General features: G+C 40.6%; 2 protein-coding genes across 15 annotated transcripts; one reads left to right on the plus strand and one right to left on the minus strand.

Moving 5' to 3' along the window:
• Positions 1 to 1,561: 1,561 nt before the first annotated feature.
• kank1b (KN motif and ankyrin repeat domains 1b) lies at positions 1,562 to 14,732 on the minus strand. 14 transcript variants are annotated; one of them, XM_040156871.1, is made up of 15 exons: positions 14,494 to 14,607; positions 13,074 to 13,221; positions 12,750 to 12,861; positions 12,369 to 12,473; positions 11,477 to 11,503; positions 8,830 to 11,379; positions 8,134 to 8,286; positions 7,511 to 7,619; positions 7,232 to 7,411; positions 6,959 to 7,046; positions 6,086 to 6,305; positions 4,343 to 4,485; positions 3,271 to 3,471; positions 2,939 to 3,037; positions 1,562 to 2,831 (listed from the first exon to the last, which is right to left on the minus strand). In XM_040156871.1, the coding sequence occupies exons 4-15, from the start codon at positions 12,403 to 12,405 to the stop codon at positions 2,769 to 2,771; spliced, it is 3,870 nt and encodes a 1,289-aa protein (XP_040012805.1). In that variant the 5' UTR covers positions 12,406 to 12,473; positions 12,750 to 12,861; positions 13,074 to 13,221; positions 14,494 to 14,607; the 3' UTR covers positions 1,562 to 2,768. The 14 variants fall into 14 exon arrangements, with proteins under 14 accessions (XP_040012805.1, XP_040012800.1, XP_040012811.1 ...); XM_040156866.1 differs by having other exon boundaries at positions 12,750 to 12,847; positions 13,074 to 13,302; positions 14,494 to 14,599; XM_040156877.1 differs by having other exon boundaries at positions 6,134 to 6,305; positions 13,074 to 13,302; positions 14,494 to 14,599.
• On the plus strand, positions 14,657 to 22,730 carry fbp1b (fructose-1,6-bisphosphatase 1b). Its single transcript, XM_040156882.1, has 9 exons — positions 14,657 to 14,773; positions 14,995 to 16,731; positions 17,321 to 17,483; positions 17,618 to 17,710; positions 18,815 to 18,955; positions 19,107 to 19,244; positions 19,463 to 19,582; positions 19,740 to 19,929; positions 20,029 to 22,730. Exons 2-8 carry the CDS (start codon positions 16,562 to 16,564, stop codon positions 19,926 to 19,928), a joined length of 1,014 nt encoding a protein of 337 aa, XP_040012816.1. The 5' UTR covers positions 14,657 to 14,773; positions 14,995 to 16,561; the 3' UTR covers position 19,929; positions 20,029 to 22,730.
• Positions 22,731 to 26,029: the final 3,299 nt, after the last annotated feature.

Below are 26,029 nucleotides of genomic sequence, written 5' to 3' on the forward strand. Positions count from 1 at the left end.
GTATGAAAATCAGTTCTAATAAGTTGCAAAGTGTGGTTGAGTTTCTGCTTAAATAATAGGCCGGTGGGAAGCGACTGGATTAACAGTAAAACGGAGATGTCATTTCAGTATTACGTTCTCAGGAACCACTTGCTCAAAACCGCTGTTACCATGGCAACGGAGAATTTTGACGGCGGACCGTGTATATCATTGTATTTTATTGCTGTTACCGGGAAAGGACTCAGAGTGGTCTCATGCATACAAGCACAAGCTCACAGTAATGGGACACAGCGACACGCTTGAAGGGAGGGGCTGGGCAGGCCACTGTGAAGAATGACAACATAATTGTCTTTTGATTGGAGCCTTTCCATCTTTCTCTCTACACCTTTTAAAGCTTTGCAAACCGGCAAACATGTAAATCATGTAGGTAGAAGCAGAAAACAAAATCACGAGGACGCTGGGACAGGACCCGGCCTGTTTCGCTAATATCAAGAATATTTTTATTGTAATTGTAATTTTTGCAAAAACTAATTTGATGTCAGATGATAAACTGAAAAATTAATTCAGGAAAAAATATTTTACACTTCAAAAAAAAAATGTGGCTATGACTTATTCTGTGATTTCTTATAATTTATAGCTTATCACCTATTCATTCACATGTAGTATTCTAAAAATGAAACAATGACATTCTCAGACACATTCTCAGCGCTGATGCAAAATTGAATTATTTCCCCACAAACTCTCAGCCTGAACTGTACCAGGGCACAGGATATTTTGATGTTTAATTCATAGCTTATTCAAAGCTGAAATTCAGTTTTAATTTTCAAGAGGGCAAAAATGGAGGGAGCCAAGAACACTTGACCAGTTATCCACGCTGTGATTTGCAATAAACATAACCAGTCATGTATAGCAGTCTTCTGAAAATGTGTTTAAAATTTAAGCATCTTGCTGTCATATCTGTATGAAACAGTCAAATTAAAGTTCACCAAAAAAACAAGTGGGGAAGAGGATGAACACGAAGGACGATACCCGATGAGGTGGAGGAAATAGCGAGGTGAGAGGGCTGAGTAATTTCTGTCTCAGGAGAGAACAGAGAGCTGGGTATCAAGGGATGAATCAAACTGGTGTTTGCCGGACTGGAAAATAGGTTAAAGAAGTGTTGATGACCCACTGAAGGTTCAGCGGGCATTTTTTTCCATCTGGTCGAGTTACTTAATAGGAGGAATGTCAGAAAACATTCATCCAGGAAGCGTGCCGAAATTGAAACCTGTTGAATGTAGAAAGAAAAAAGGCCCAACCGACGCTTTTACACGCTTATCAGAGACTGGGTACCTTTTTGAGGAGGCGGTTTTGCTTCATTGATTTGTAGCCAGCCGTAGAGAGGGATGTTGGGCAAAAGTCAAAATCAAGAAAACAGTTTTGAAGTACCCTTACCCAGCGTAGAAAAAGATAAGAGCTTGTTTTTTTTAACACATTAACTTCTTCTCTGGATTTTAAGTTTACAAATTAACTATTTAATATTGTTTCTAAATCCAACTGAAAGAAATTTTTAACAGTCAATGCCTATGATGACAAGAGAGCATTGGAGTCAGTGATGAGGAGTCACTTTATTTACAGAGGAGAAAACATTCGGCTGTCCAGCCTTCATCAGTGTCAAACTATGCATTATAATGTAGATGCCACTTCAAGGAGCAGTTCGACATTTTGGGATATACGCTTCCTTCTAGTTAGATGGCAAGATCAATGGCACTCTCCGATCTGTCTGTTCAGCTTAGCTTAGCAGAACGAGTGGAAACAGAGGGAAACAGCTAGCTTGGCTGTGTGGAAAGGTAAAAAGAAATCCACCTGCCAGCACCTCCAAAGCTCACCAGTTAACACATTCTCTCTTATTTGTTTGACCTGCACCAAAGCCAAGCTAGCTTCATGTTTAGCAGACACCTATGAGAACGGTATTGATCGTCTCATTTAACTCTCGGTGAGAAAGCAAATAAGCTCATTTCCCCGAGTGCTGAAATTCTCCTCCACAGCAACATATCCAATGAATTTTAGCAACAAAAGTGCTGCAGTTGCATGTAATTGCATGTAGTTTTACGTTTGGAAAAATGACAAAATTAAAAATATTTAAAATATTTATCATGCATCATGATTGGTCTAGTAAAGCAGTGAAGATACAGCAAAGTATCAACTTATAAATAAAAATAAATCTTTTCTTTTAGAATAAAATATGGATACAAAGTTCCTGCTGTCTTTTTAAAAAAATCAAGTCTTTAACTTATTTTTCTTCTATTTGTAGCTATTTATTATCTATTTTTTTTTAATTAATTTACATATTTACTCATACATGTTTGAGTTTGATGTTACTGCAGTCATAAAATATTGCAATTATAAATATTATTTACAAAAATAAGTGATCACAGAAACTTCGAAGTGATGTATGTAATAAATGACAGCAGGCTACATCATTAACTGTTATCTCTTATGAATACAAACTAGTAACATACTCTGCCATGCATATACTGTATTACCTGCTGAGTTATGATATAATCCACACCATGCCATGCAATACAAATGCTATACTAGAATACAGGTCACTGGAGAATAATTATTTTTCTGTCAACTAATTAATTATGATTGTTTAAAAAAAATCATTCTGACTAATGTGGTAGGTTTGAAACTGACACTGTTCACCCCCCCCCCACCCCCCCCCCCCACCATTATGGGGGCTTTGATACTGAATCACCTCATACATAAGATTCATGAAAAATCCTTTCAGGCTTTGTGGTATCACATTATGCAAAATCATTTCTATCACCATAACAGGAGAGAGACTTTCCACTGTGACGAGCAGGCGCCTGTTAAGACACACATACACAGGGACATGACACAATACAAAGTTAAGTTATCTACCTGTATATATATATACTTAGCTCAAGTGCTGTGAAAATGCTGAACCACATACCCCTGTCTGTCCTTTGGAGAAGTTGGCATGAGCATAAAGGAGCACGGCAATGTCATTATGTCCTGCCTCGAGTGCGATGGACAGGGCTGTGCTTTGGTCCTGTAAACACAAAAATTCATACACATTATGAGAGGTTTTGCAGTTTATTGTACATTTACAGATGGCAAATGCGTACCGTACATATTTAATAATATTAAACTTGTGACGCCTTTGTTTCCCTGACATATTTAATGGAAATTCTTTGTGAGATAAAGTTGTAATGTTTTAGCTTCTCAGCTTGAAGACTCCGGGCTCACAGAAGCTGTACAGAGTGGCAGCAATGAGTCACATACGCTGTCGGTCAGGGTGGCATCGCAGTCCGGCTGTGCCAGCAGTAGTTTAACGATGTCGGCGTGGCCGTGCTCGCTTGCACACATCAGCGCAGTGGAGCCCTCGTCGTCCCGGAGGTTGACCTCAGCCCCCTGTGCCAGGAGTGCCTGCACCATGTCCATCCTGCCATGGCTCACAGCCAGCATCAAGGCTGTCTGACCGGCCTGGACGGCAGAAGGCAGGGGTCAAACACAGGAAATGGTATTAATGATGCTGAGTCCACACACGTCGAACCTTTCAAATTCCAATTAACTGCCTGGGACCTCAGGTCTCTGGGTCAGTGGACAGGTCAGCGGCACAGGCAAAAATGTGAAATCTTTCTACAGGCAATCATACAATTCAACATATGCTAAGAACGAGGAAAGTTTTCTATTAATTCATAATGAATGAATTAGTGAATAATTTATTAGGTTTAAATGGAGGGGGTCTTTAAAGGGGAAGTCATTTCCTCAATTAGTAGCAAATTACCACGGACTACAAGGACGTACCAAAAATTCACACAGTACATGGATACCATATTCTTTAGTTTCATAACTGCTGCGTATTGTTTTGTGGAATTCAAGGTTCACGTACGAGAGATGCAGCAAAACTGATCTGAAAATCTATTTAACATCTTTAACGCCGACGTAAAGAATATTAACTTTACAGTGATTGAAAATGTACAAATACGCAAAAAAAAAAAACCAGACTCAATTTGTGAGTTAATCATCCTTTAAATGCAGGACTTATCTATTACCATGCAATGCTTACTACTAGCTAACTGGATCCTAATCAGTTGATGTGATAGGCCAACAGCTTTTACCGATATATTCACTGTGGGGTATTTTTTTCTCCTGTTTAATCACATATATGCAGAGAGATATATAACATAAGATCTGAGCTGCACATACAGTAATTAAAAACAAAACACAACCAAACATCCATTTATAGTATGATCGAATCAACAACGAGCTTTTTTGGACACCATTTAGAGAAGCAAAAGCAGCCAACAGGACACTGAGTCCACTACCACTACCTGAGAACCGACCGACTCACCTGGCTGGCCTTGGCATTGACGTCTCCTTTTGTGAAGAGCTGCTCCACAACTCTCATTTCTTCTGGAGTTTCCACAGCTGAAAGTGCAGCCAGCATGATGGCCGTGTAACCTGCTTTGTTCTGCTGATTCACGTTACACACCTCTGTGGTGACGGTGGTCAGTCGGCCCCGGTGGGAAACACAAAAGAGGGGGAAGAAAACGAAGCACAGAAGAAGAAGGTGTGTGTCATTAAGTACTGGTGGCTCCTGCAAACTCTTTCCAGCTACACTGACTGTACCAAGTGTAAGACTGTTTAAAAAAAAAAAAAGTGTGCAAAACAGGGCTTTTAGTAAAAATAAAATGGGTCGACATTAATGGTCATAAAAAGAAGTGTACACTCATAGACATGGAGAACATGTCAGCACTCTCAAAAGCCATGCTTTAATTGCTCAGCAGCAATAATGCAAACACATTTTAGCCTGCAATTAAAAGTGTATTCTGAGAGTGCTAAAATTTCACATAGTTGCTAAAAACACTATGTGTTTGCATAATGTGAAGCATCAAACTACTATGACACGCTCTTTCAAAAAGAGTCCTTTTTCCCCCCTGATTCTCAGATACAGAATAAACGTAAGTTTTGGATTATTCTCGATAAATTCCAGTGATACAAAGGATTCAAATTTTTACTTTTGCTGATTATGTTTCTATTCCAACTGGCCTTAGACCAACCAGGTAGAGCAGGGTAGGTCCAAGCTCTCTTCCGAAAGCTGTAGTGAGGCTTACAAACCTTTGCACAGCTGGAGAAAAGGTTGTAACAGTTCATCGTGATTTTGAAAGTGGATTTCTAAAGTACATCTTGATTTCAAATTTGAACAGGGCAGACCCAGGCACTGCTCTAGCAGTACGGAGCCTCTGAGGATCAATACAGTATTTTAAAAACTACATTAGTGAGGAGGAAGAGCACGGACATGTGCCTTTTTTAAAGTGTGGTCTAATTTATCACAACAGCTTTTACAGTAAAAAACATCTCACTTGGTTGGTTATGCAGAAGTTAACAAAATGTATGCATTCATTCTGTTGTTGTACTAAACCAGGGTTTCATTTCAGCGAGATTTTTCAATTTGCTGTTGTCTTGTATAGCATTAGTGCCAACTGTGCAGTGTAGTCAGATAATGAGCTCTACTGAACTACTACTTGTCTTTTGTCCTTGAGAGTTTAAAATTAGAGTTCTTGGGTTAGTCCACAGCATAAAGATATAAGAGGAAAATACCAAGTTCTAATCCAATGGCGGAAAATGTACTGTTCATTGCACAGTTTGAGGTTTTAGATACAATAGGACCTCAGGATACACAGAGTAGCTCATTAGTTGTTAGTCTATTTGCCCCCTAGGTGTTTATTGGGAAGCCCAGAAATGTTGACAGACGACACATTGAACCGCTGCATTCGCCGGCCTCTGAGCAGCACTGCTGAACTGTTCAGGATGCCTCACCTCTATAAAACTGTGTCCTTGCTTCCTTCACTGCTATTTAATTGCTGTGGGACTCTATTCAAAAGCAGCAGTATTAGTTTCTGAAATGCAGAGGGTTAAAAAGCACCAGCGGGATAGGTTTCCTGTAACCTTTTTTTTTTTATTTTTTTGGTCATGCTGTTAAGTGCGAACTGTAGAGAAGTAAAAGAAATTAATCGCAGCGAGGAGGGACAGAGAAGACAAAACGTCAAAGAATGTTGTTAGACTTGCAGTTGCCCCGTGAGTGTTGCTGTACCTGCATCAAGCAATTTCTTGACAATGACAAAGTTGGAGTGGGACACACTGTAGTGCAGAGCTGTGTTTCCATTGCCGTCAGCCATATTAGCTATGTGTTGCAATACCGAGGGTGAAATGACCCGAAACGTTGACAAGTAGCTGTCCACAGTGTCAGGAGCAGCTGACTTGTGGCTGGACACAGAGAACCACTCTTGCTGGAGTGTTTGTAGACAGTCATGCTGCAAGGGACAAAAGAATATAAAAAAACTCAGGTATGTGTATATAAAAAAAACCCACATTTTTTTATGCATCCCCATAAACGCTTTGCAAGTTGCCATAATTCAGTGTGCAGAGCAATTCAGACTTTGAATAGATACAAACATCTTGTAATTACACGGATGTGACTGAAGGAACACTGAAAAAGAGCAAAATAAAGCAATAACTCACTATATAAATCTCAAAAACATCCTAAAGGAAGAGGCTTAGGAATCTGTCCTTATTTCATCAGCAAAAACTTTGTAGCATGTTGAATGTCTTGTTAGTATTTCACGTTTCATTATGGAATCCATTTTGATTTTCCTTTTCAATATACTTCTTCTATTGAGCCTCCTGTCTCTCTGTCTGTGAAACAGAGGACTGTTTCACTATTATTGTTTTTAAGTTCAAGTAAAATGCTGCGGTAGAAAATTACAGAGTCCACACGTCCCTGTGCTTTTTGTGTCCAATGCCAACCTCATTTCTTTCTAAATGACATACTTGAACACAGCCTGCCTCAGCATCTCCCCACGGTCATTCAGTGACTTACCATTAAACGTGCACAAACACACGCACACGCACACACACACACACACTTTCAATGGCTCTCACATTGAATATGATGAACAAAACATACCAATTCCATGCTGGATAAAGCCGTGTCATCACTCAGGTGCATCTTTAAGGCTTGACATGCAGAAAAAATCTTTTCACTTAACTTACACCTGAAAGAAATAATAGAAAAATAAAAGAAACGAGGTCACACGGTGCGACATTCAGACTTGAGAGGCCAACTCAAAAGTTAGGCTCATACAGTATAATATCAAGATTGATGCACAGAGGCTTTTTAGTACAGCAATCTTATTCAACAGAGAGATTTGGCTTTAAACCCTTTAGAATCCTACATTACCTTTGTTGCGGGTGTGATTTTGCAGGCCCCTGTGATCCCTTGTTGGAGCCACCTTTGCCCTTTCTCGCTTGCATTCCATCTTGAGAAGCTTCCCTTAATTTTTTTTTTCCTCTCTTTTCTACTTCCTCAGAATTAACCTTTTCACTGACAGAGAGCTCGTAAGATGGCATGGGGTCCAGTCTAAGGGCAAAAAACAAGAGTTAAAACACTAAGAATATGCCAACAGATCACATCCAAGTGTTTAGCAGTAAATAATTGGTTTAGACATCAGATGCGTACCCTGTGTTCAGCCTTATAAACTTCATGGTCTTCCTGTTGCTGATACAGCCTTGGTCACTATTCTGTTTCTTCTTCACGGACCGCAGCCCACCAGAATTGGCTGACCTTTCTAGAAACAATGATCGAGCAAATGTCTCTGAATCTTAACATACACAACACTTGACCTCTGCAGTCTATTCTATTTGAAATAAAATAACAGATACAAACCCACTAGGTTAATCTTGGCAGCGCTCGGTGAGGATATATTCATGATTCTTTATACATTCTTACAAATCAGAAGGCCTCATTTTAAAAAGTACTCTGACACCGGTTCCTCCTACGAAGCCATTCAATTTTGGACTCTCAGCCACAAACTGCTATGTGGTATGAGACGCCTTCCAAAACCAGACATCATTCCAAACATTGCAAGTGTATCCCTCAGAGAGTTAAACTTGCCAAGCCAAAGGCAGCCACTTCCTCTACGTCTAACGCAAGTTTAAAATCAGGCCTCGGGAGTTGTCTGGAAAAGCAATATTTTTAAACTAGACAGTATTCTTATCCCCCTGACATTTACTGTATTTCTAATGAAAATTAACTTGGAACATAATCGTTTGAGATTATAACACATTAGCATACAAGCTTACCTTGTAGAGCTGAGGATGCCTGTTGTTCTAACATCTGTATCATTCTTTTCACCTCAGATTCATTACCACCCTGTTGGCAGATTCCTGGGTTTGCTTTGTCACATTTAGAGGAGTTGACTGAAAGTTGAGCTGGAGACTGAAACTCTCTGCCAACTGTGGCAAAGAAAGAGGGCATTAGTAGAGGTTTTTGAATAGTTCCAACGTGACATTACAAATATTACTTACAGTATATTACATAATAGCAATCCCACATCATAGGCACCTAGTGGAGTTTTTGACCACTAATGGCGCTATGGAGCAATGTTTTGATGAGGGGGTCCCCCTCATCAAAACAAGCACATGGATAATCTGATGCAGATTCCTGCCGATTGCAGGGGCCAAGAATACAAGTGTTCTGCAAGCTATACAGTGTACCTTGGTTTAATGCTATTCCACTGAATGAGAATTAGTGGCAATAAGATGCCATGAAATGTAGCATTGTACAAGCAAACAAAGGGAAAAAGAAGACTGACAGCCAACATAAACTTGGATTTTCTTTTTCTTTTTTTTTTTACATACATAAAACACATTTTTCAGGCCTCAAATGGATACACACAATGCTTTTTGGTGAGCTACGCTAAATCAACACAAAAGTGTTTATTAATAAGAAAACTCAATATGGTACCTTTAAAACTAAATAAATCCCTACATTATTACCTGGTGGCTGAGAGTCTAAACACTGGACTTCTGTGCCTCCTTTTGGTGCAGCTTTGTTACTGCAGGACAGCTTGGCGGTGTCATTTCCTTGACAGCTGTACTGCTTAGTGCGGTCTTCTGTGAGCAGGTCCCCATGCTCCCCAAGGAGCTTCTGCATCTTCTCTATGTAATGGTTAAGCTCAGGGTCCCACTGGGACTGTGTAGATTGCTGGAAACTCTGGGCAGGTGTACTGGATGAAACTGAAAAATCCCGTATCCTCCCCTCCCCTATACCGATACTTCTTGTCTTGATGGGGTCAGGTCGATGGGATGGGCCAGAGGCCATATTTCGAGTTTTCAGTCCAACCAGGAAATTCTCATTAATATTTGTGAACCCAACACCAGTGTCTCGGGTTACCTTAGTGACTGTCCCTGGTGTTTGTTTTAAGGCATTTCCTACGAAATTTACTGTTCCTACACCAATCGTACGGGTCTCTGGAGTGAATCTGATGTCTCTGACCCTGTTCCCTACAGACATAGTCCTAGTAACAGTCTGAGTGGTGTTGGTGTGCTTGTTTTGGGTTCTGACAAGAGTATTAGTGCTGGAGTCTGTGTTGAAGGCGTGTGTGGTGTTGGTAAAGCGAGACACTGAGCTGGATACTGTGTTGATACGCTGTGAAGCTGTCTGAGGTGACGCCATGATTCCCAGATCAACTCCTCTGACTGGATCTGTGGCCATACCTTGAGAAACCAGTTCCCTTGGTTCACAGATGATCACATCAACAGAACAGTCCCCACAAGCCACCGAATGATACTTAGTCTTTCCTTTTGTAGACTCCAGATTCTCCACTGGTACCTTTGTGTTGGTTTCTGCATCACATAACTTTATCTCCGTCCCAACTCCTTGTGTGTTTGTAAAAACCTGGATCCCCATGCCCTTTTCCCTGGTCTCAACTCGCTCTCTGACCTCCCAGTGGCTCATGGGTACATCTGGTCCTGTGCAAACATTCTTCAGCTCAGGCCCACAACAAGATACCCCTGTTGCCTCCCCTGTGCTGGTATCCTGGAACTCTGTGTGATTACCTACTCCCCGGCTTGTGGTGTGAGGCCTTGCTTCAACGCCTGTGCTCACAGTGGATGGCCTAGCAAGAGATGCTTTATCAGCTCTGTTCCAAGCTCCTGCAGCCCGAAGCTCCAGTTTCAGACGGCTCATCTCTGTCTGAAGGGTTGATTCCTTCAATTCTGTTTCCAATTGAGAAATTTTCTCCTTCAGGGCACCAATTATTAGTTGTTGGGCATCAAGCTCTGCTTCCTTTTCTGTGTAAATTCCCAGATTAACTTCAGAAACCTCTGTTGCAACTGACCTTGTCTCTACCTGAGCAGTGTGCACATATTTATTTTCTTTTGCGGGTTTAGACAAGGTGATATCTTTATCAGTTCCAACTGCGACTGACTTAATAGCCATGTCATGCAGAAGGCTATTGTCTTTTCCAGGCCATGCTTGCAAACGTCCACCCTTGATGGTTCTGTCCAATGGCTCCATCTCTTCAGTCAGTTTCCTGAACTCCCTGAGGTTGCTTGAGTCAATCCGCACTATGCTCTTAAATCCCTCCTCAGTATTCAACACCTTCTCAATGTCAGACCTTTCCATGCTATAAGCTTTCCTCCAGATCACATCATTCATGTCCTCGTTGTCACTCTGGTTTTTGAGTTGAGAGACAAGTTGCCTCTTTTCCTCCTGCAGGACTGAAATTTTTACCTGGAGAATAGGGATGATTTTCAGCTGCTCCTCTAGCTCCTTCAGCCTCTGCAGAGCTACCACCATCTGGTCACGCACATTCTGCAGGTGCACAGGGCCCAGACTTGTAACTGGAGTGGTTCTACCAGAGTTCTGTGGGCTCAATTTCAGGCACCCTGTGCTGCCTCTACTGCCCAGGGACGAACTAAGGTGGACACGCATATCACCCCCTGTGCCAGTAGGCTTGTTCCCATTGTTGTTCTGATTATATGCACCCAGGCCAGTGAAGGGGGAAAGTGACCCAGGGGAGCTTACCCCTCCAAAGCTGGCCAGTCGTCGACGAGGTTGGGGCTGAGGTGGAGTCTGGGTGGTCTCCTCCTGCTCCAAGTGTTTGTGGGTCTCCATGATGGTCTTTTCCACCATGGGGCACTGTCTTTGTGAAACAAGAGATCTTACAGCAGGCTGTGGCTTTAACTCAGTAGGTATTTGACACATTGCTGGTCCCTCATTCCTTGTGAGCTTGTTATCCAAGGATGAACCATGTGGTGGAGGAAGTGGTGGTCGACCTCTGGTTGTAGAAGACATGCCCAGTAGTCTTGTATCATCGGACCTAGATAATGACAAGGATTCTGCAGAATGCCACTTGTTGGTTGAAAAACCACTCTGTGTTTTTTCTGCATTATTGACGGCCACTCTAGGCCTCCTCTTAAGGCTTAGCCGCTTAATGGTGGTGCCGTTATGAAAATGGTCCACACACTTGAAGTAGTCCACGTCCGACTGATAACTGTAGCCAATCCCCAGGTAATTAGGAACACACTCTTCAGTGCTTTGACCTATTAGACAAGCAGTGGACAAGCAGTTTTATTACTGTTGCAGAGTAAAAAATACTCCAAACACTGGGCTGGAAAGAGGGAAATTTAAAATACATACTATGTGGGAATGTATCCAAATGTCCCTCTGATTGCATGTGATAAAAAAAACATCAGAAAATTAATAAGAATATACATTAAGAATTTAAGTTTGAAACTGACTTTAAAAGTAGACATTGAATTTACGAAACTATTTATGCTGAAAAATCTAATTTTTTTTTTTACAATTCATAACAAAACAATAAACTACAAAAACTACAATATGCTATGGAAAATACAGCCTTTAATGCTTTATACTGCTTTATGCTATATACTCTCTGCCCTGACAGTTTCTTTTTTCTTTCCTTACCTCAGTGTTTACTCTCATCAGCGACCATTTCAATTCAAGTCTAAAGTCATTCTTCTGTCACCCTGGGAATGTTTTTGACTATGATTTCTCTGAGCCTGTCCCACAAGAAGAGGAGGGACAGAGGAGGATTTACCAATCGTATGGACACTGTGTTTTCAGTAGACACTTTTCAGAGACACACAGAAATGGTATGTGTCCCTACATAGACTGAACCCACTCTATAATTACTCTGCAATTCTCCCTCAGAATGCCGGACCATACTCTTGGCAGGTCTTTTCAACCACAGACCATATTCCAAATATTTCAGCCAGTGAACAAACAAAAAGTAACTGAAATCTTTTACATGTATCAAATGCTTGACACAATAAAAATTGTAATTCATTAAACAGGTATAACTGTACTTTTATTGTAAATGTCAAACACTACAAGTTGATTGAGATATTCCCTTCTTTGTAATGTTAGGTTTTTAAATTCCATTGTAACCACTATAAACAAAGAGGCTGAATACATTTTGTTAATTATTCATACAGAAATACACAAATTATGTACAAATTATTTAAAACGATAGAATTTAAGTTATTAGCATAGTAACAGTAATAGTTACCTGACACATTTCTCAAGATGTAACTGCCTTGAGCCATGAGCACGTTTCAAAAAGGAGTCAATAATGGAGCTATCCCTTTACATGCAGTTAGAACTCAAAATAAATCTGGAAATACAAGAAAAACGTAAAAGGTTAACTACGCTTCTGATTATTAGCTTTTAAATGCAAGCTCATACTGCATCACTCGTTCAGTCTCCTTCTCTCTCTCGGCCCATGGTTCTGCAGTCTATAATAACTTACCCTACAGTGCTTACATAAAGGAAATGCTATACCAGGCCTTGACATATTATAGTTAATTCTGCAAAGGTAGAGTGAGCAAAAGGCTAAGCCTCAGGGCACAGCAGTGACTCACTGCATTGCATCGTCGTATCACTTTCTCACCAGTAAGCACCTTCTGTTCTCAGCATGTGGAGGTTTTGTGGAGACTCTCTCTCAAACAGTGCACATCGGCCCAGTTCATTCAGTGTCTTATTTAGCACCTGCAAAGAACCCCCTTACAAACAGTCAGTTACATGACGTTTAGTGCTGTTATGGATAAAATAACTACAGGAAGTAGATAAAGAAAACTTTATAAAAATAAGCTATAATAGCAAGAAATTTGAAAATAAAGAGTAGCAGAATTATGGAACATGAATCGCTGGGAATGTCAGTATGGTATGTAGGCTGTAAAATTAGGCATCACCTAGTCTCCACACTGACACTTACTTTATTTTCATCTGGATACTGTGTGAACAACTAGACATGACATCAGGCCTCTGGCAATAAATCCAATAAGTTTAGCAGGTTGTCTTTAGAGTCGGCCACAGCGACCCAAAGTACTGTTTCCACTGCTCTCAGACGAATGTTACAGAGACTTGGGAAAACACGTTGTAGGAGAGAAGAGTCACGTTTCCATTTATCACAGAAGAAAAGCAGGAGAAAACAGAATCTGGACCTAACAGAGAAAGTACGACTGGCTTAGAAAGATAAGGATAGACAAAGATTGTAAAAACTTTAAACATAAAAATGCATGTTTGCTCTGCCCTTTTGGATTTAAATACACGAAAACAGGGTACTGCTTACATTAACAGCGTTAGTTGAATACATTCTAGATACACGGCATCTTTTCTATTCACAAAGCAACTTACATATCCTCGTTCATTCATTCAATCCCTCATTCCCTAATTTACACAGTGACAGTAGACTGACCCCCTGGGGCCATTGTTTGTAGTCCCTCTAATGCCTGCCCATGTTAGTTTGACACATAATGAAATACAGTACGCTTAAAAGGGCACAGTTTACATTTACTGTTTTCCTACAGTATCCGGCACTGGCTCTATTTTAGTAACTGAGCCAAAAACATTCTGGAAAATACTAAATTTCCTATTTAACTGCTGCAAGCTGTTACACAATGGGTTGTGGTCATTAAGAGAATCTCTCACTGGTGTAAGTGTGGGGCTGCGGTTCCTACTTTGTGGGTCATAAAACCGGCCTAAGAGGGTCCCAATACGATTACCAGTAAGGTATATAGGTAAGCAGAAAGATAAGCAGAAAGATTTTTCCCCCCAGACCTTTCCCAAATTTTTGCTTTTTTTTTTTTAATTGCTAGGTCATTTCAACTAAAAAAAACAAACAAAAAACTATTAAAATAAAACAAGCACCTGGTCACAACTGGTAAACACACGCAACTTGTCTTAAGGGGTCACAGGCTGAAATGACTTTGCAGGGGTTTCAAGAGTCCTCATTGCCACTCGGCTTCATCAAAGAGCTGCTCCCGCGCGTAAACCACACGACTACAACAGGTGGGCACTGCAGTGGAGCCTGGAAAGCAGGATGCTCTATGGCTGAGGTTGACATAACGGCGAAATTCCTCCCTGACCACGTGAAAACACCCCCGCAGCCCTCCGCCGACCATGGCGGGGCAGGATCTCGGCTTCAGCCTGACGCCTTGTGGCCACGCACGGAGCGCACGACTCAACTCAACTTAAACCGCGGAGCGACACCGGTGCGGATCTCGACCACCACCTGACTGTCTCACGGTGAACAGAGTGTGTCTTCTTGTTTGTTAGTTTGTTTTAATAAGCGAGCCAAGGCGATCGCGCCTGGGTTAGGTAAAGGCCAGCGGGCGTGACGAGAGGTCGCTCACCTGTGCAGGGGGAGAAGGTGGACACACCTGCAGCCACGCGCTCGGGTGATGCAGAAGTTAAAAACTATTTCTCCCAGAAGCCCTATCGGCTGGGGAAAAAAGGTCCAGCAAGAGTCCGTGGACATCAAAAGGACGGCGAGCTCATCTCTCTCACTTTCCAAACCGCGAAACGCCAGCCCCGTGAAGGAAGAAGCTCTCCCTCCACGGGCGTAGGAGAGCCACTGCGCTTGCGCACAAGGGCTGTCAGCGTGTCGAGCAGGTGCTCCTGGGAGCCAGTCAGGTATTGAATAGTTCTCAGTAAAATATTGATGATGTCTTCCCCTCTGTTATATCGATTACACAGCAGAAAGTCTACATGATTTTTTACTTCACCGTCTCTGGAGCCTCTAGCTTCCTGCAGCTTTCTGCAGGTTAACTGACATGTAGCCTAAATCCAATATTGTGGGCATATATCTTGACATTTGCCCGATGATATTCTCTCTAAATTCACATTCCCTTCAGTGACATCATTATGTGAGAGGTGTTACAGCCATAACCTCAACAGCAGCAGCAGCAGCAGCAGCAGTAGGAGGTGGGTGGCTCATTGGCACTAGATCTTCGCCCAGGACTTCGTCTATGTTCAACAATATGTGCTCGCAAGATGCACAGTGACATCAAGTGGACACAGCGGAGAAGTACACTTACACCTCACAGTGGACCAGCAACATCAAAGTTGTTCCCTTAGAGCCTGAGTGGCATTCCCAGGTTACAAAAGTTACATGTTAGTGTAACCTATGTTGCTTTCACCGACACACACGCGCGTGTGTATGTAATGGATTGATTTAATGGACCCTTTGTGTATCGAGGGATCAGTCGAACCAAATTCTGTTGTGTAATTTTTGTAGCTCTCACATGCTGGTCTGCAAAAATCTCATTTGTAGCTGCAATTTTTATCATTAATCTCAAAAATCCATGATGACCATGTAACCATCACACATTACCTCATAGCATTTATCATTCCTGGTATCTTGTTAAGTTCAAGGTTCAACTTTAGCCTCGTGTCGTGAAATGGGTCTCTGACACATTGTATTTAAGCTTATGTGGAAAGTCCATAAACTCCATGAACCGTGTGAGGTCCTTTTTACTTACTACTACTTTCGTGTTTGTGTCACAGACAGAGAAAGCCATAAGCTAAATACAGGCATGCACTGCACAGACACAGTAGCAAGGAGTCAACATTCAACACCCCCTCCCTCTGAGCGTGGCTGTTTATTACCTTGCAAATACTGTTCTATCAGCACATCGAAAATTAAAGGTCTTATATAAAAACTACTAGGGTAGACCGGGACAATGAGTCCCATGACTTGAACTTTACACTTCTTGGATCATGCGGGGAAGGCATGTTTTGAGTAGTTTCAATAGTGTATCCAGTAAAGTATGTTTATTCATGTCCAGTACAAGCTGTGCACCAATTTTGGATTGTTCGTAAAATGTGTTAGTTTTAGTAACTTTATATATCTCCCCAAAGTTACATTAAGTAAGTGAATCTCATAAATTGTTTGGCACTTGTAAAACTAAACAATCAAAATTTGTTTACAACTAGTCTTGCTCATCAGTTCAAAAATAATAAGACTTGAGCAGCTACTTGTAAAAGTATATAGCATTTGTTATTGTAGTATAGAGAAATAGGAATTAGGCCAGGTGATTAATACTGCATTGTATAAACACTGCTTCTTTTAAAACTTTTGGAAAAATTGCACACTTGAACACAATGTAACAAGAGCCAAGTCTGTAGAGCCTAAACACTGTTTCCCAAACAACCCCACATCATCACAAATCAGCCATTGTTACGTTAACACACAAAGTGAATACTATCTTTGAACTTTGGTCTTTTAAACCCATAGTTAGAGAAGCGATCAAATCATTCCCTGACTGGGAGAAAGGACACGTATGATTGGTTGGAAGAGTTGCACACCCCTGTCCCTTCCCCTATCTCAGTTCTAGAGTCCACTTTTTAACTTTGGGGCAATGCTCACCAACTTCACTTAAGGCATTAGGTCCCAGTCCCAGTCCCACACCTGACAGCAAAATGTCTGACAGAGGAGCCTTCGATACCAACGTGCTGACCCTCACCAGGTTTGTACTGGAGGAGGGCAGGAAGGCACATGGAACAGGTGAGCTGACGAACCTGCTCAACTCCATCTGCACAGCTGTCAAAGCCATTTCCACAGCTGTCAGGAAGGCTGGGATCGCGAACCTGTGAGCGATATTTCCTTTTTCTTTTTATTTTTTTATACCAAGGTGGGAATAATAACAAAATCATGAATCTAAATATGAAGGTGAATACGGTTAATGGGGGGGTGAAACTACAGTATGCACCCTATTAAATGTTTACAACTCAATCAAGGTAACTACTATTTGATGGTTTCCATTTTAAGCTTACTTTCGGTGAGTTTCAACTTCTATTCTCTTTCAGTACAGTAGTTTTTCTTCCATTTAAATGTGTGTAAAATAGGAATTGATATCTGGGTTTCAGTGTTAGTTTTAGTTGCACGCAGTATGACATGAGAATCAGTGAGCAGTTTTAACTTAGCCCCTGGCCAAAGGTAAACTCTGCAAATGTTGTATACAATCCCCCAGGGCAGAGGTCAAGAAGATAACGGGCTTTTTCAGACCTTGCGCACAATTTGGAAAAAAACACTTAAAGTGGCACTAAATGCACTTTACAAGACAATTTATATGGATTATCATCACATTTCTTTAACTATGTTTTAGAGTTGCATAGAGATGGGCAGCTTTTATTCAGGCTCTAAAAACTTGGGTCTGTCCCCCTTTCCTCTCCTGAAAGATATGGCATTGCTGGAAGCACCAATGTGACAGGGGACCAGGTGAAGAAGCTGGATGTCCTGTCCAATGACATGGTCATCAACATGATCAAGTCCTCCTTCAGCTCCTGTGTGCTTGTGTCAGAGGAAGATGAGAAGGCCATCATTGTTGAACCAGACAAGAGAGTATGTGCATCTGTATAGTGTGTGCATGCATGGCTGTGTGAATGTGTGCTCTTTTCCTTTATGCGATAGGTTTTCACAAGTTTTTTTTGGGCATTGTTGTGACATTGAAGAAAATTCATTTTCTTAACTTACAGGGAAAATACATCGTGTGCTTTGATCCACTGGATGGTTCCTCAAACATTGACTGTCTTGTCTCAATCGGAACAATTTTTGCTATCTACAAAAAGGTTAGTAACTATGATCCGGCATGCTGATTCCAAACACAGGAACGTTATTACATCGGCCCATTGTTCAGTATTGCATTCTGCTATCAATTTTTCCTGAATGAATATTTCTAGCCATGCTAGCAGCATGGCTCTAGTTGGCTGGTCCACCACTTTGGTTGAAACTGAAACATCTCATGAGCTATTGGAAGGATAACCATGAAAATGAAGACAGAGATTCATGGTCCCCAGAGGATGAAGCCTATTGACTTTGGTGATCCCCTACTTTTCAGTTAGCGCCACCATGAGGTTGACATTTTTGTTGTTTAGTGAGATGTCCTGACAAATATTAGACGGATTGTCATGAAATATTGGTTCACACATTAATGTCCCCCTCAGGATGAATTCTAATAACTTTGATGATCACTTTACTTTTCATCTCTTGCCTTTGTGCCCTAGTGCCTGTGTTTATGACCAAATGCCTGCAAAACCAATGACAGTCCCTGCAGCCTAGTTCTAATTTGCTAATATTAGCATGCTAACCCATTAAACTAGGATTGTGAACATGGTAAACATTTACTGCTTAACATTAGCATGTTCGCATGTTCATTGTGAGCATGTTAGCATGCCCATATTAGCATTTAGCTCAAAGCGCCGCTGTGCATTAAGTACAGCCTCAGACAGCTGCTAGCATGACTGTAGTTTTTTCAAATCGGCATCTGGTAAATTAGGGTAGGGTCCTCCTCCTCACGTACCAGGGGACTTTTATTGTCCAAAATTTTCAAGAACATTCTTGATACAGGAGCCGTACAGGGATCTGACATTACATGTACACTAACTACACTGGATGAGATGCCACCACTTTTATATTAGTTCAAGGGTATCCAGGCTGAAAAAAACCTGAGACGCAAACCTTAACATAACAGAAAAAGCTGGTTAAGTTTAATTTAGGCCCGAATCCATAAATAGAGGTTATAAGTTTACACTGTCCCCCAGTAATGTATCCTCCCACCCTGTATGCTTGTCAAAGAAAAAAGCATTCCGACACAGTTGCACCTTCAATGCTCCTTTCCGTTCCTATACTCGCTTTTTCATTGTTGTGATATTTTTCCACATGTTGTTCCATAGACCACAGATGATGAGCCATCTGAGAAGGACGCTTTGCAGCCTGGAAGAAACATTGTCGCTGCTGGTTATGCTCTGTATGGCAGTGCCACCATGATAGTCATCTCCACTGGTCAGGGAGTCAACTGCTTCATGCTTGACCCAGTAAGATGGCATCAAAACCATAAGCTATACCTGATTATATACAGTATATATATATATAGTTGTTTTGTTGCTTTGATTTCCTTTCTGCAGATAATGTCACTATGTATTTGACTACATCATGATATTCTGATATGCGGGCATTTCTTTGCAGGCAATCGGTGAGTTCATCTTGGTGGATCGAGATGTGAAGATTAAGAAAAAGGGAAAAATCTACAGTTTGAATGAGGGATATGCACAGCACTTTTATCCGGATGTGACAGAGTACCTACAAAAGAAGAAATACCCAGAGGTAATGGCAATAAGTGAGCTGTTAAAGTCACAGTGCTTTAAAACATCATTACTTTACAAAGGCCAAATGTGGAACTGGCTACACAAGTGGCCAGTGACTAGTGTTTATTATTATTATTGTTTATTATTGTATTGTGGAAATGAATGCAAAATATTTAAAAATATATATTTTTTTAATTTAATTCCTGTAAATTCTATACAACATGTTTGTGTTTCTAGGATGGTTCTGCTCCATATGGCAGTCGATATGTTGGTTCAATGGTAGCTGATGTTCATCGTACTTTGGTGTATGGAGGAATCTTTTTATATCCTGCTAACGTCAAGAGTCCTAAGGGCAAGGTGAGTGGATGGAGCTTCTACAAATGGACAAAAAAAAGTTTTTAATTATTTAATATTTTCAGCCATTCTGTGTTAAGGTGCTGTAAAATGCAAGCATAAGTAATTTATCATTTACCTTCATATCCAGTCACTAGTCTTTCTGCTTCTGGCCTTTCAGCTGAGGCTGCTGTATGAATGCAATCCCATGGCCTTTATCATGGAGCAGGCAGGAGGCATGGCCACCACAGGATCCATGAATGTTCTGGACATCCAGCCCACCACGATCCACCAGCGAGTGCCTGTGGTCCTTGGGTCCCCTGATGATGTGCAAGAATATCTTTCCATTTACAAGAAGCATAACAAATGAGGTACTCAGGTCTGCTTTGTATAAGACTTACAGAAGACAGTATAAAGTAGGCATCAACTGGCAAACTGTCTGGGATAATAAATTATGTTTTTTTTCCCAGTCTCTTTGAATACAGCAGGTCAAGTCTGGTGGTGAGCGGCCTAAAGCAGAACTAAACATAATCAAGAGACTCAATCGGGGCATTGCTTCCTACTCATTCCTTCAGCTGCACTGATGAAGGAACCAGGAGCTTCACTGGACCTACGAACTCTGCCTCACGCTGTCCTACTTCCAGCTCATTGCTCTGTGTGTTCTTTGAAGAGACTTACCCTGTGTTTTTTAAATAAAGACAAATGAAAAGATGCTCATGTTCTTCACAAAGTCCAGTATGCATGTATGGGTTGAGGACGACAAATTGTGTCTCTGTTTAAGGATACTTTTTTCTTAAGGATCAAAAAATGTAACACTCCAAACTGGACAGAAAAGGAACCAGCGTGCTAACATTGACTAAATAGCGAGTGCAAGTGACTGTCATTGTGCAAGATCCTTTGGTACCCTTCAGTAAATAGTTTTTGGTAATGTACACCGGCCACAAAGACTTCTTGTGTGCAGGAACATTGTTGTTACAGAATCCAATCAGCCTTCTTCTTTATGGGCTCAGAGTTTCCCAGAATCTGAGCAATTTGTTTGTCCTATTCCTATGCATGGAGACTGCTTTCCTTACATATTCTTGCTAAGAAAGCTGAGACCAGGTCATTTTACTATATTTTGTTTGGACGGAATGGGAATTTGGGATGCAAGCCCAGAAGCAAAAGTACACGATTGTTTCTATGAGCCTTGAGTAACCATAAATCAATAGCATAAAGATCAATTCTAATGTTAAGACAAACTAATGTAAATATTTAAAAAAGTAACAGCTTTCTCTTTAAGATGTAATCTGAAGTTATTTTTCAGAGGTTTTCTGGGTGTTTTTTGGCGCCTTTTTGATGTGGTTGACGACTTACCCCATAATTTAAACACTTGAACCTTTGATGGAATAGTTTGACATTTTGGGAAGTACTCTTATCGGCTTTCTCGCCCAGAGTTAGACGACCAGTCTGATACCACTCTCAGGTCTGTACTGTAAATACAAAGCTAGAGCCAACACCTGGTTAGCTTAGCTTAGCATGTAGACTGTAAACCGGTAGAAACAGCTTGCCTAGCTCTGCCTGAAAACGACAAAATCCACCTCTGAAGCTTACTAATTGCCATTTTGTATCTCGTTAATTTAATTCGTACAAAAACCCGACTCCAGTCCAAACTAAATAACCACCAATCCCCTGTAAACCGCTAACTGTTGTTTTTACTCTTTGGTTTTTGTATGGATTAAACTAGCAAGATATAACATGTTAATTAGTGAGCATTAGTGGTGCTATTAGGCAGATTTTGGACAGACCCAGGCTAGCTGTTTGCCCCAGTTTCCAGTCTGGGTTCTGGCTCCAGCTCCACATTTAATGGACATATATGAGAGTGGTACCGAGCTTTTCATCTATCTTTGTGCAAGAAAGCGAGTAAGCACATTCTTGTAAATGTTCAACTGTTCATTTACCTTTTTGTCCATGTCCATTAACAACCCTCATTTCTTTCAGACTCTGTGTTTCCCCGTCAGCCTCTGATGATTTCTGGCATCAGCAGCACACCCTGACAGGCCTTAGTAGTGCCAGAAATGTTTCAGCTTTGCCACAGCACTAATGAGCCATAAAGACTCACTGAGAGAAACAAAAAGATCCAGCAGTATTCCAACACAAAAGCCTCATTCAATCAAGTTTATTTAGGAAAGCAATAATTATGGTCCGTAGAACAACAATGCCTTCAAAGTCAGCATTGTCTGTATCTTTCCCAATATTGTGCTGTAGCTTGCCGCAAAGGGAAAAAAATAGATTGAAAGCCTAATATGAAATTTAATGAGATTTTAGTAACGTTACAACACAATAATAACACAGTTGTGTGGCTCGCTGGCTGCTGATGTCACGTGGAAACCTGGCATTGAATTGCATAAGCTCTTCTGAGTACACAACGGAATTTTTATTGGCTTTTTTGCTTACGTCCTGGCAATTTAAAGCCTCTTAATGTGAGAATATTGTATGTGAGTCATATGAAAGTTGAATTATGTGAACTGAAAGCAGATGTTTGATCAGAGATGGAAGGCTTAGCAATTTCAAAAGCACTCCTTTGTGCGTACATGGAGAATGCAAAATAATTTATGTTGCTCCAGTGTGCTGGATGGAATCCATATTGTCTGGTATTCACTAAAAACGGAACCACTTCCCCTTTTTTGTGAGTGTGTTTGTCAGTGTCAGCATTCACGGGTCTCAGTGCCCTTGAGACACACACTTACACACTACAGCCACACATGTTTATTTCGATTTTGTTCGGACTGTGTATGATTATAGGTTAGTGAGTCAATATTTAGATTTTGCAGGCAAAGCAAAACGCAGCCTGTTTATATTTCCCTTGCTACTGTGTGTGGTGAGTGTGTTTGTACTGTATGTACGTGTGTGCGCTCATGTATAAAGGACAAGATGAGATAACATAAGTTGATTTAAATGATAGGCATACTATTGAAATAAGTTTTCAAAATAAGGGAAAAGGCTTAAGGATTATTGTTGAATGTGTTAGGCTGCACTGTAGTCTTTGCCATAATTCTCAAGATAGGCTTTTCCTTTTTTTTGCCCAAAGGAGCTTTTGTTACACCTAGCTGCTTCACTGACTAATCTATTTTCTTGGACACAAACAGAACAATGTCAAATTAAAATGATAAAATCGAGGCTTGAAACAACGGTGGTAGTTGGTATACCAGATTCAATTAGCCAAATCGTTGCTACTTCTGACATCTGATTGTAAATGTTAATTATTTTATATTACGATACAATATATCAGATCTTTGCCTCTTTGCCATTTGATATTGTTTATGCAGCACTGTTTTGCCCTTTTTTTCCTTTTAACAATGGCAGGTCAGTACCTGTTGTTTCCTGCTGTAGCCCTTCATTGTCTGCCTGATATCCACCCCATGTCCCGACAGGCTCTGTTTTCTTTACACACTGATGAAGAGTTTTTCTAGATGTGTGTCTGTGGTGTGTCTTTGCAGTTGACAGCTTACTCAATCAGCAACCTCCTCCTCCGTGCAGCCCATCTCTGTTTTGCCGTTGCTAGATTGAAAGGAAGATCACAGAAGACAACAGATCTTCCATTTCATTTTCATCCAGAAATTTAGAAAATAAAGGAACGTATCTTAAAACAAAAGTAACCAATAACAAGCATCTTCATGGCCCCAGGGATGGCGAAGCCAGTTGGCCCATTACTTTGGTCCAAATTGAAATATCTTAACAACTATTGGATGAACTATCATGAAATTTGGTACAAATATTTATGCTCCCTTCACTACCCCTCATCCACTTTGCCTCTAGTGCCATCATGAGGCAAAAATCTTAATTTATCCAATACTTTGGTTTATGACCAAATACCTGCAAAACTAACGATGTTCTCATGAGCCTCTGCTGCACTTTGTATTAGTGGTAATTATGCTAAGATGCTAAACTAAGATGTGGAACATGATTGCTAAAGATCAGCACGTTAGTATTGTTACTGTTAGCATGTTAGCATGCTGATATTAGCATTCAGCTCAAAGCACTGCTGTGCCGAGAAAAAAGGGTAAAAAAAACCACAAAATAAAACAGGCAATGCAACATGAAAACATGGAACGAAGAAAACGTGGCCTAGGAAGCAGAGCTGGACATGACAGACTGGAGGAGCTGGCAAACCATATTTGGTTAGATTTATAATAGCTGTTTTTCATGTGGCCTCTGAAATGACAATAATCTTATTTTCTGTCAAGACTAATGCATGATTTTTTGGGGGTTTTCTTGTTCTGAAACAGAAAACAGCAATAAGTTAATGGTAATTAGCATAATCCAAGAAATGCCACCAAGTATAGGACTGTGAAAAAGCCGATTGTGTGCCTGTAATATACTGTAGTTCACAAGCAAAAGGTGAAAACTATATCTACGTATGTATCTATTCAGCCAATGACTTCTGTGATAAACAAAATTCTTTCTGCAAGCCTTTGTAACTTCTGTCATCAGACTTCATATTCGAACAACTATCTCACCACTTGTTTAACTGATCTGCATGGTTTTTCTCAGCACACTGACAGTACGCAGACCCAGAGAGCTTATGTTTAAATTAAACATAAACTCTGTATCCCGGACCACCCTGATTGGAGCTAACTGCTAATCCAAATACTCCCTCAACCTTCTTCCAGAAAGGACCCATATTTGTACCTGATGCTTAATGCATCCGCAACCCCTTCCACTCCCGACCCATCAAATACTCAGATTTAGGAGTTAAAAGGTTAAAACATTGAAAAGTTTCCTTGGTAGCTACACATCACAAGACTGCATTTCATATTTCCACATCCAAAATCTCCAATTCGACCTGACATCTGAGTGACTGTTGGAGAGAGTAAAAACCTCCACTTAACTCTCTGGTTACCCAGTCAGAGCTTTTTTTTTGTCACTTTGGAGAAAACTCTTGTCTAAGACTGGAACCAAAACTGATTTATGTCTCATGACGCCAAGTTGGATGGGAAAAACCATTACTGCACTTTAGAGGGCAAAAAAGTGAAATGTTTTGTCCAAAGTTATGTTACTAGGCAACATTAATGTTTGCAGTGCACTAAGCTGGTCCAGTACCTCCTCTCAAGTTTACATCTGATAGCAGATTTTATCATGGGTCTATCTGTTCATGCACATGAGGCCTATAATATGTCCATGACGACTGCTTTATGTAAAGTGTTTTATTTAATCAAACTAACTGGCAATGAATCAGCAAAAAATAAATCTCAGTCTATCAGGACAAAATAATACTCAATGGCAAGCATTTGTGGATTCCTGAATCCTGCAAAAAGGTTTATCTTCTTTCTTGTTCAGATACAGTAGTTACCATGGTCTTTGTGGTATTTGTCTACGGTAGTGGGAAAAAGTCCAATCAGATTATCTTGATTTATTCTACTGTGTCATGGATGGGGAAAGTCGGACCAGACCACCACGGGTGCTGCACCTCACAAAAAGTGGTGTGTTTAGATTAAAAGCACGCATGTGGTTACTGTCACTGAAGACAGTGTCATCTGAGTTCTGACCACCAGACTAGAGTCAGGATCATAGGATATGTATGTATTAGATGGAAGGAATTAACAAAAATGTAAAAAAAAATACATTATGGCAATATATACTATATTAAAGAATGCTCTTGGATATGTCTCCATTTGTATATGTTCCCATGTAACACAGTTCTGCAGTTATTGGGCGTCATCCAAGAACCAGTCGTACAAACAGATTAATTCTTAAATGGAATGTATGAGCAATGCGAGAGAATGTGGGACATTCATAAATTGTCTCGTTCTTGCAGTTTCCTCTTAGGTACCAATGAAATTCACAAATAGTCCAGACCTGTCGTACGAGTCATGAACAACTGCCTTTCTTCACAGGGGTAGAACACACAAAGGGAAAACACTCGTCTGACTTAAGGGTTGTGGTGGCTTAATCTGAATTAAATTTAAGTTTAAATATGACAACAGAATTGATTTAATTAAAAAACATATTTAAAAAAACTTGATGCAAAAATGTATACTTCGTTCACCGTATCATCATCATTGTGGCTTGCCAGTCTAGAGACAGGCTTATTAGGCTTTAGTATGTTTATTGGCATATTTTGGCACAGCAGCTAATACATTTCAGCAGTACGTTATAGCATCCGAGAGTGTAACATCACCTTCAGCAGGCTGTAATATTCTCTAGACTAACATCTCAGTGATTGTCGTGCCCTTGACCGCCTCGCATATTATTCACAGACCACTTCACTTTAAAAGGTTGTTTTTTAGCATAACTTTATGTAGCCTGAACCATTCTTTCTTTATTTCTGTCACTGCTCTGATGACACACCATCGAAAACATGCACTATTAACATTTTCTAATTGTTTTGGGCTGATTTCTGACAGCAGCACTTCAAGCTCCGCCGTGTAAAATTCTCTTTTTACTCTCTGGGCGTTGATCGTGCTAATGGTCAAGATAGTTCGGTGAATCCAA

The sequence above is a fragment of the Xiphias gladius genome, chromosome 20 (genome assembly GCF_016859285.1).
Source record: "Xiphias gladius isolate SHS-SW01 ecotype Sanya breed wild chromosome 20, ASM1685928v1, whole genome shotgun sequence".
Lineage (NCBI taxonomy): Eukaryota > Metazoa > Chordata > Actinopteri > Istiophoriformes > Xiphiidae > Xiphias > Xiphias gladius.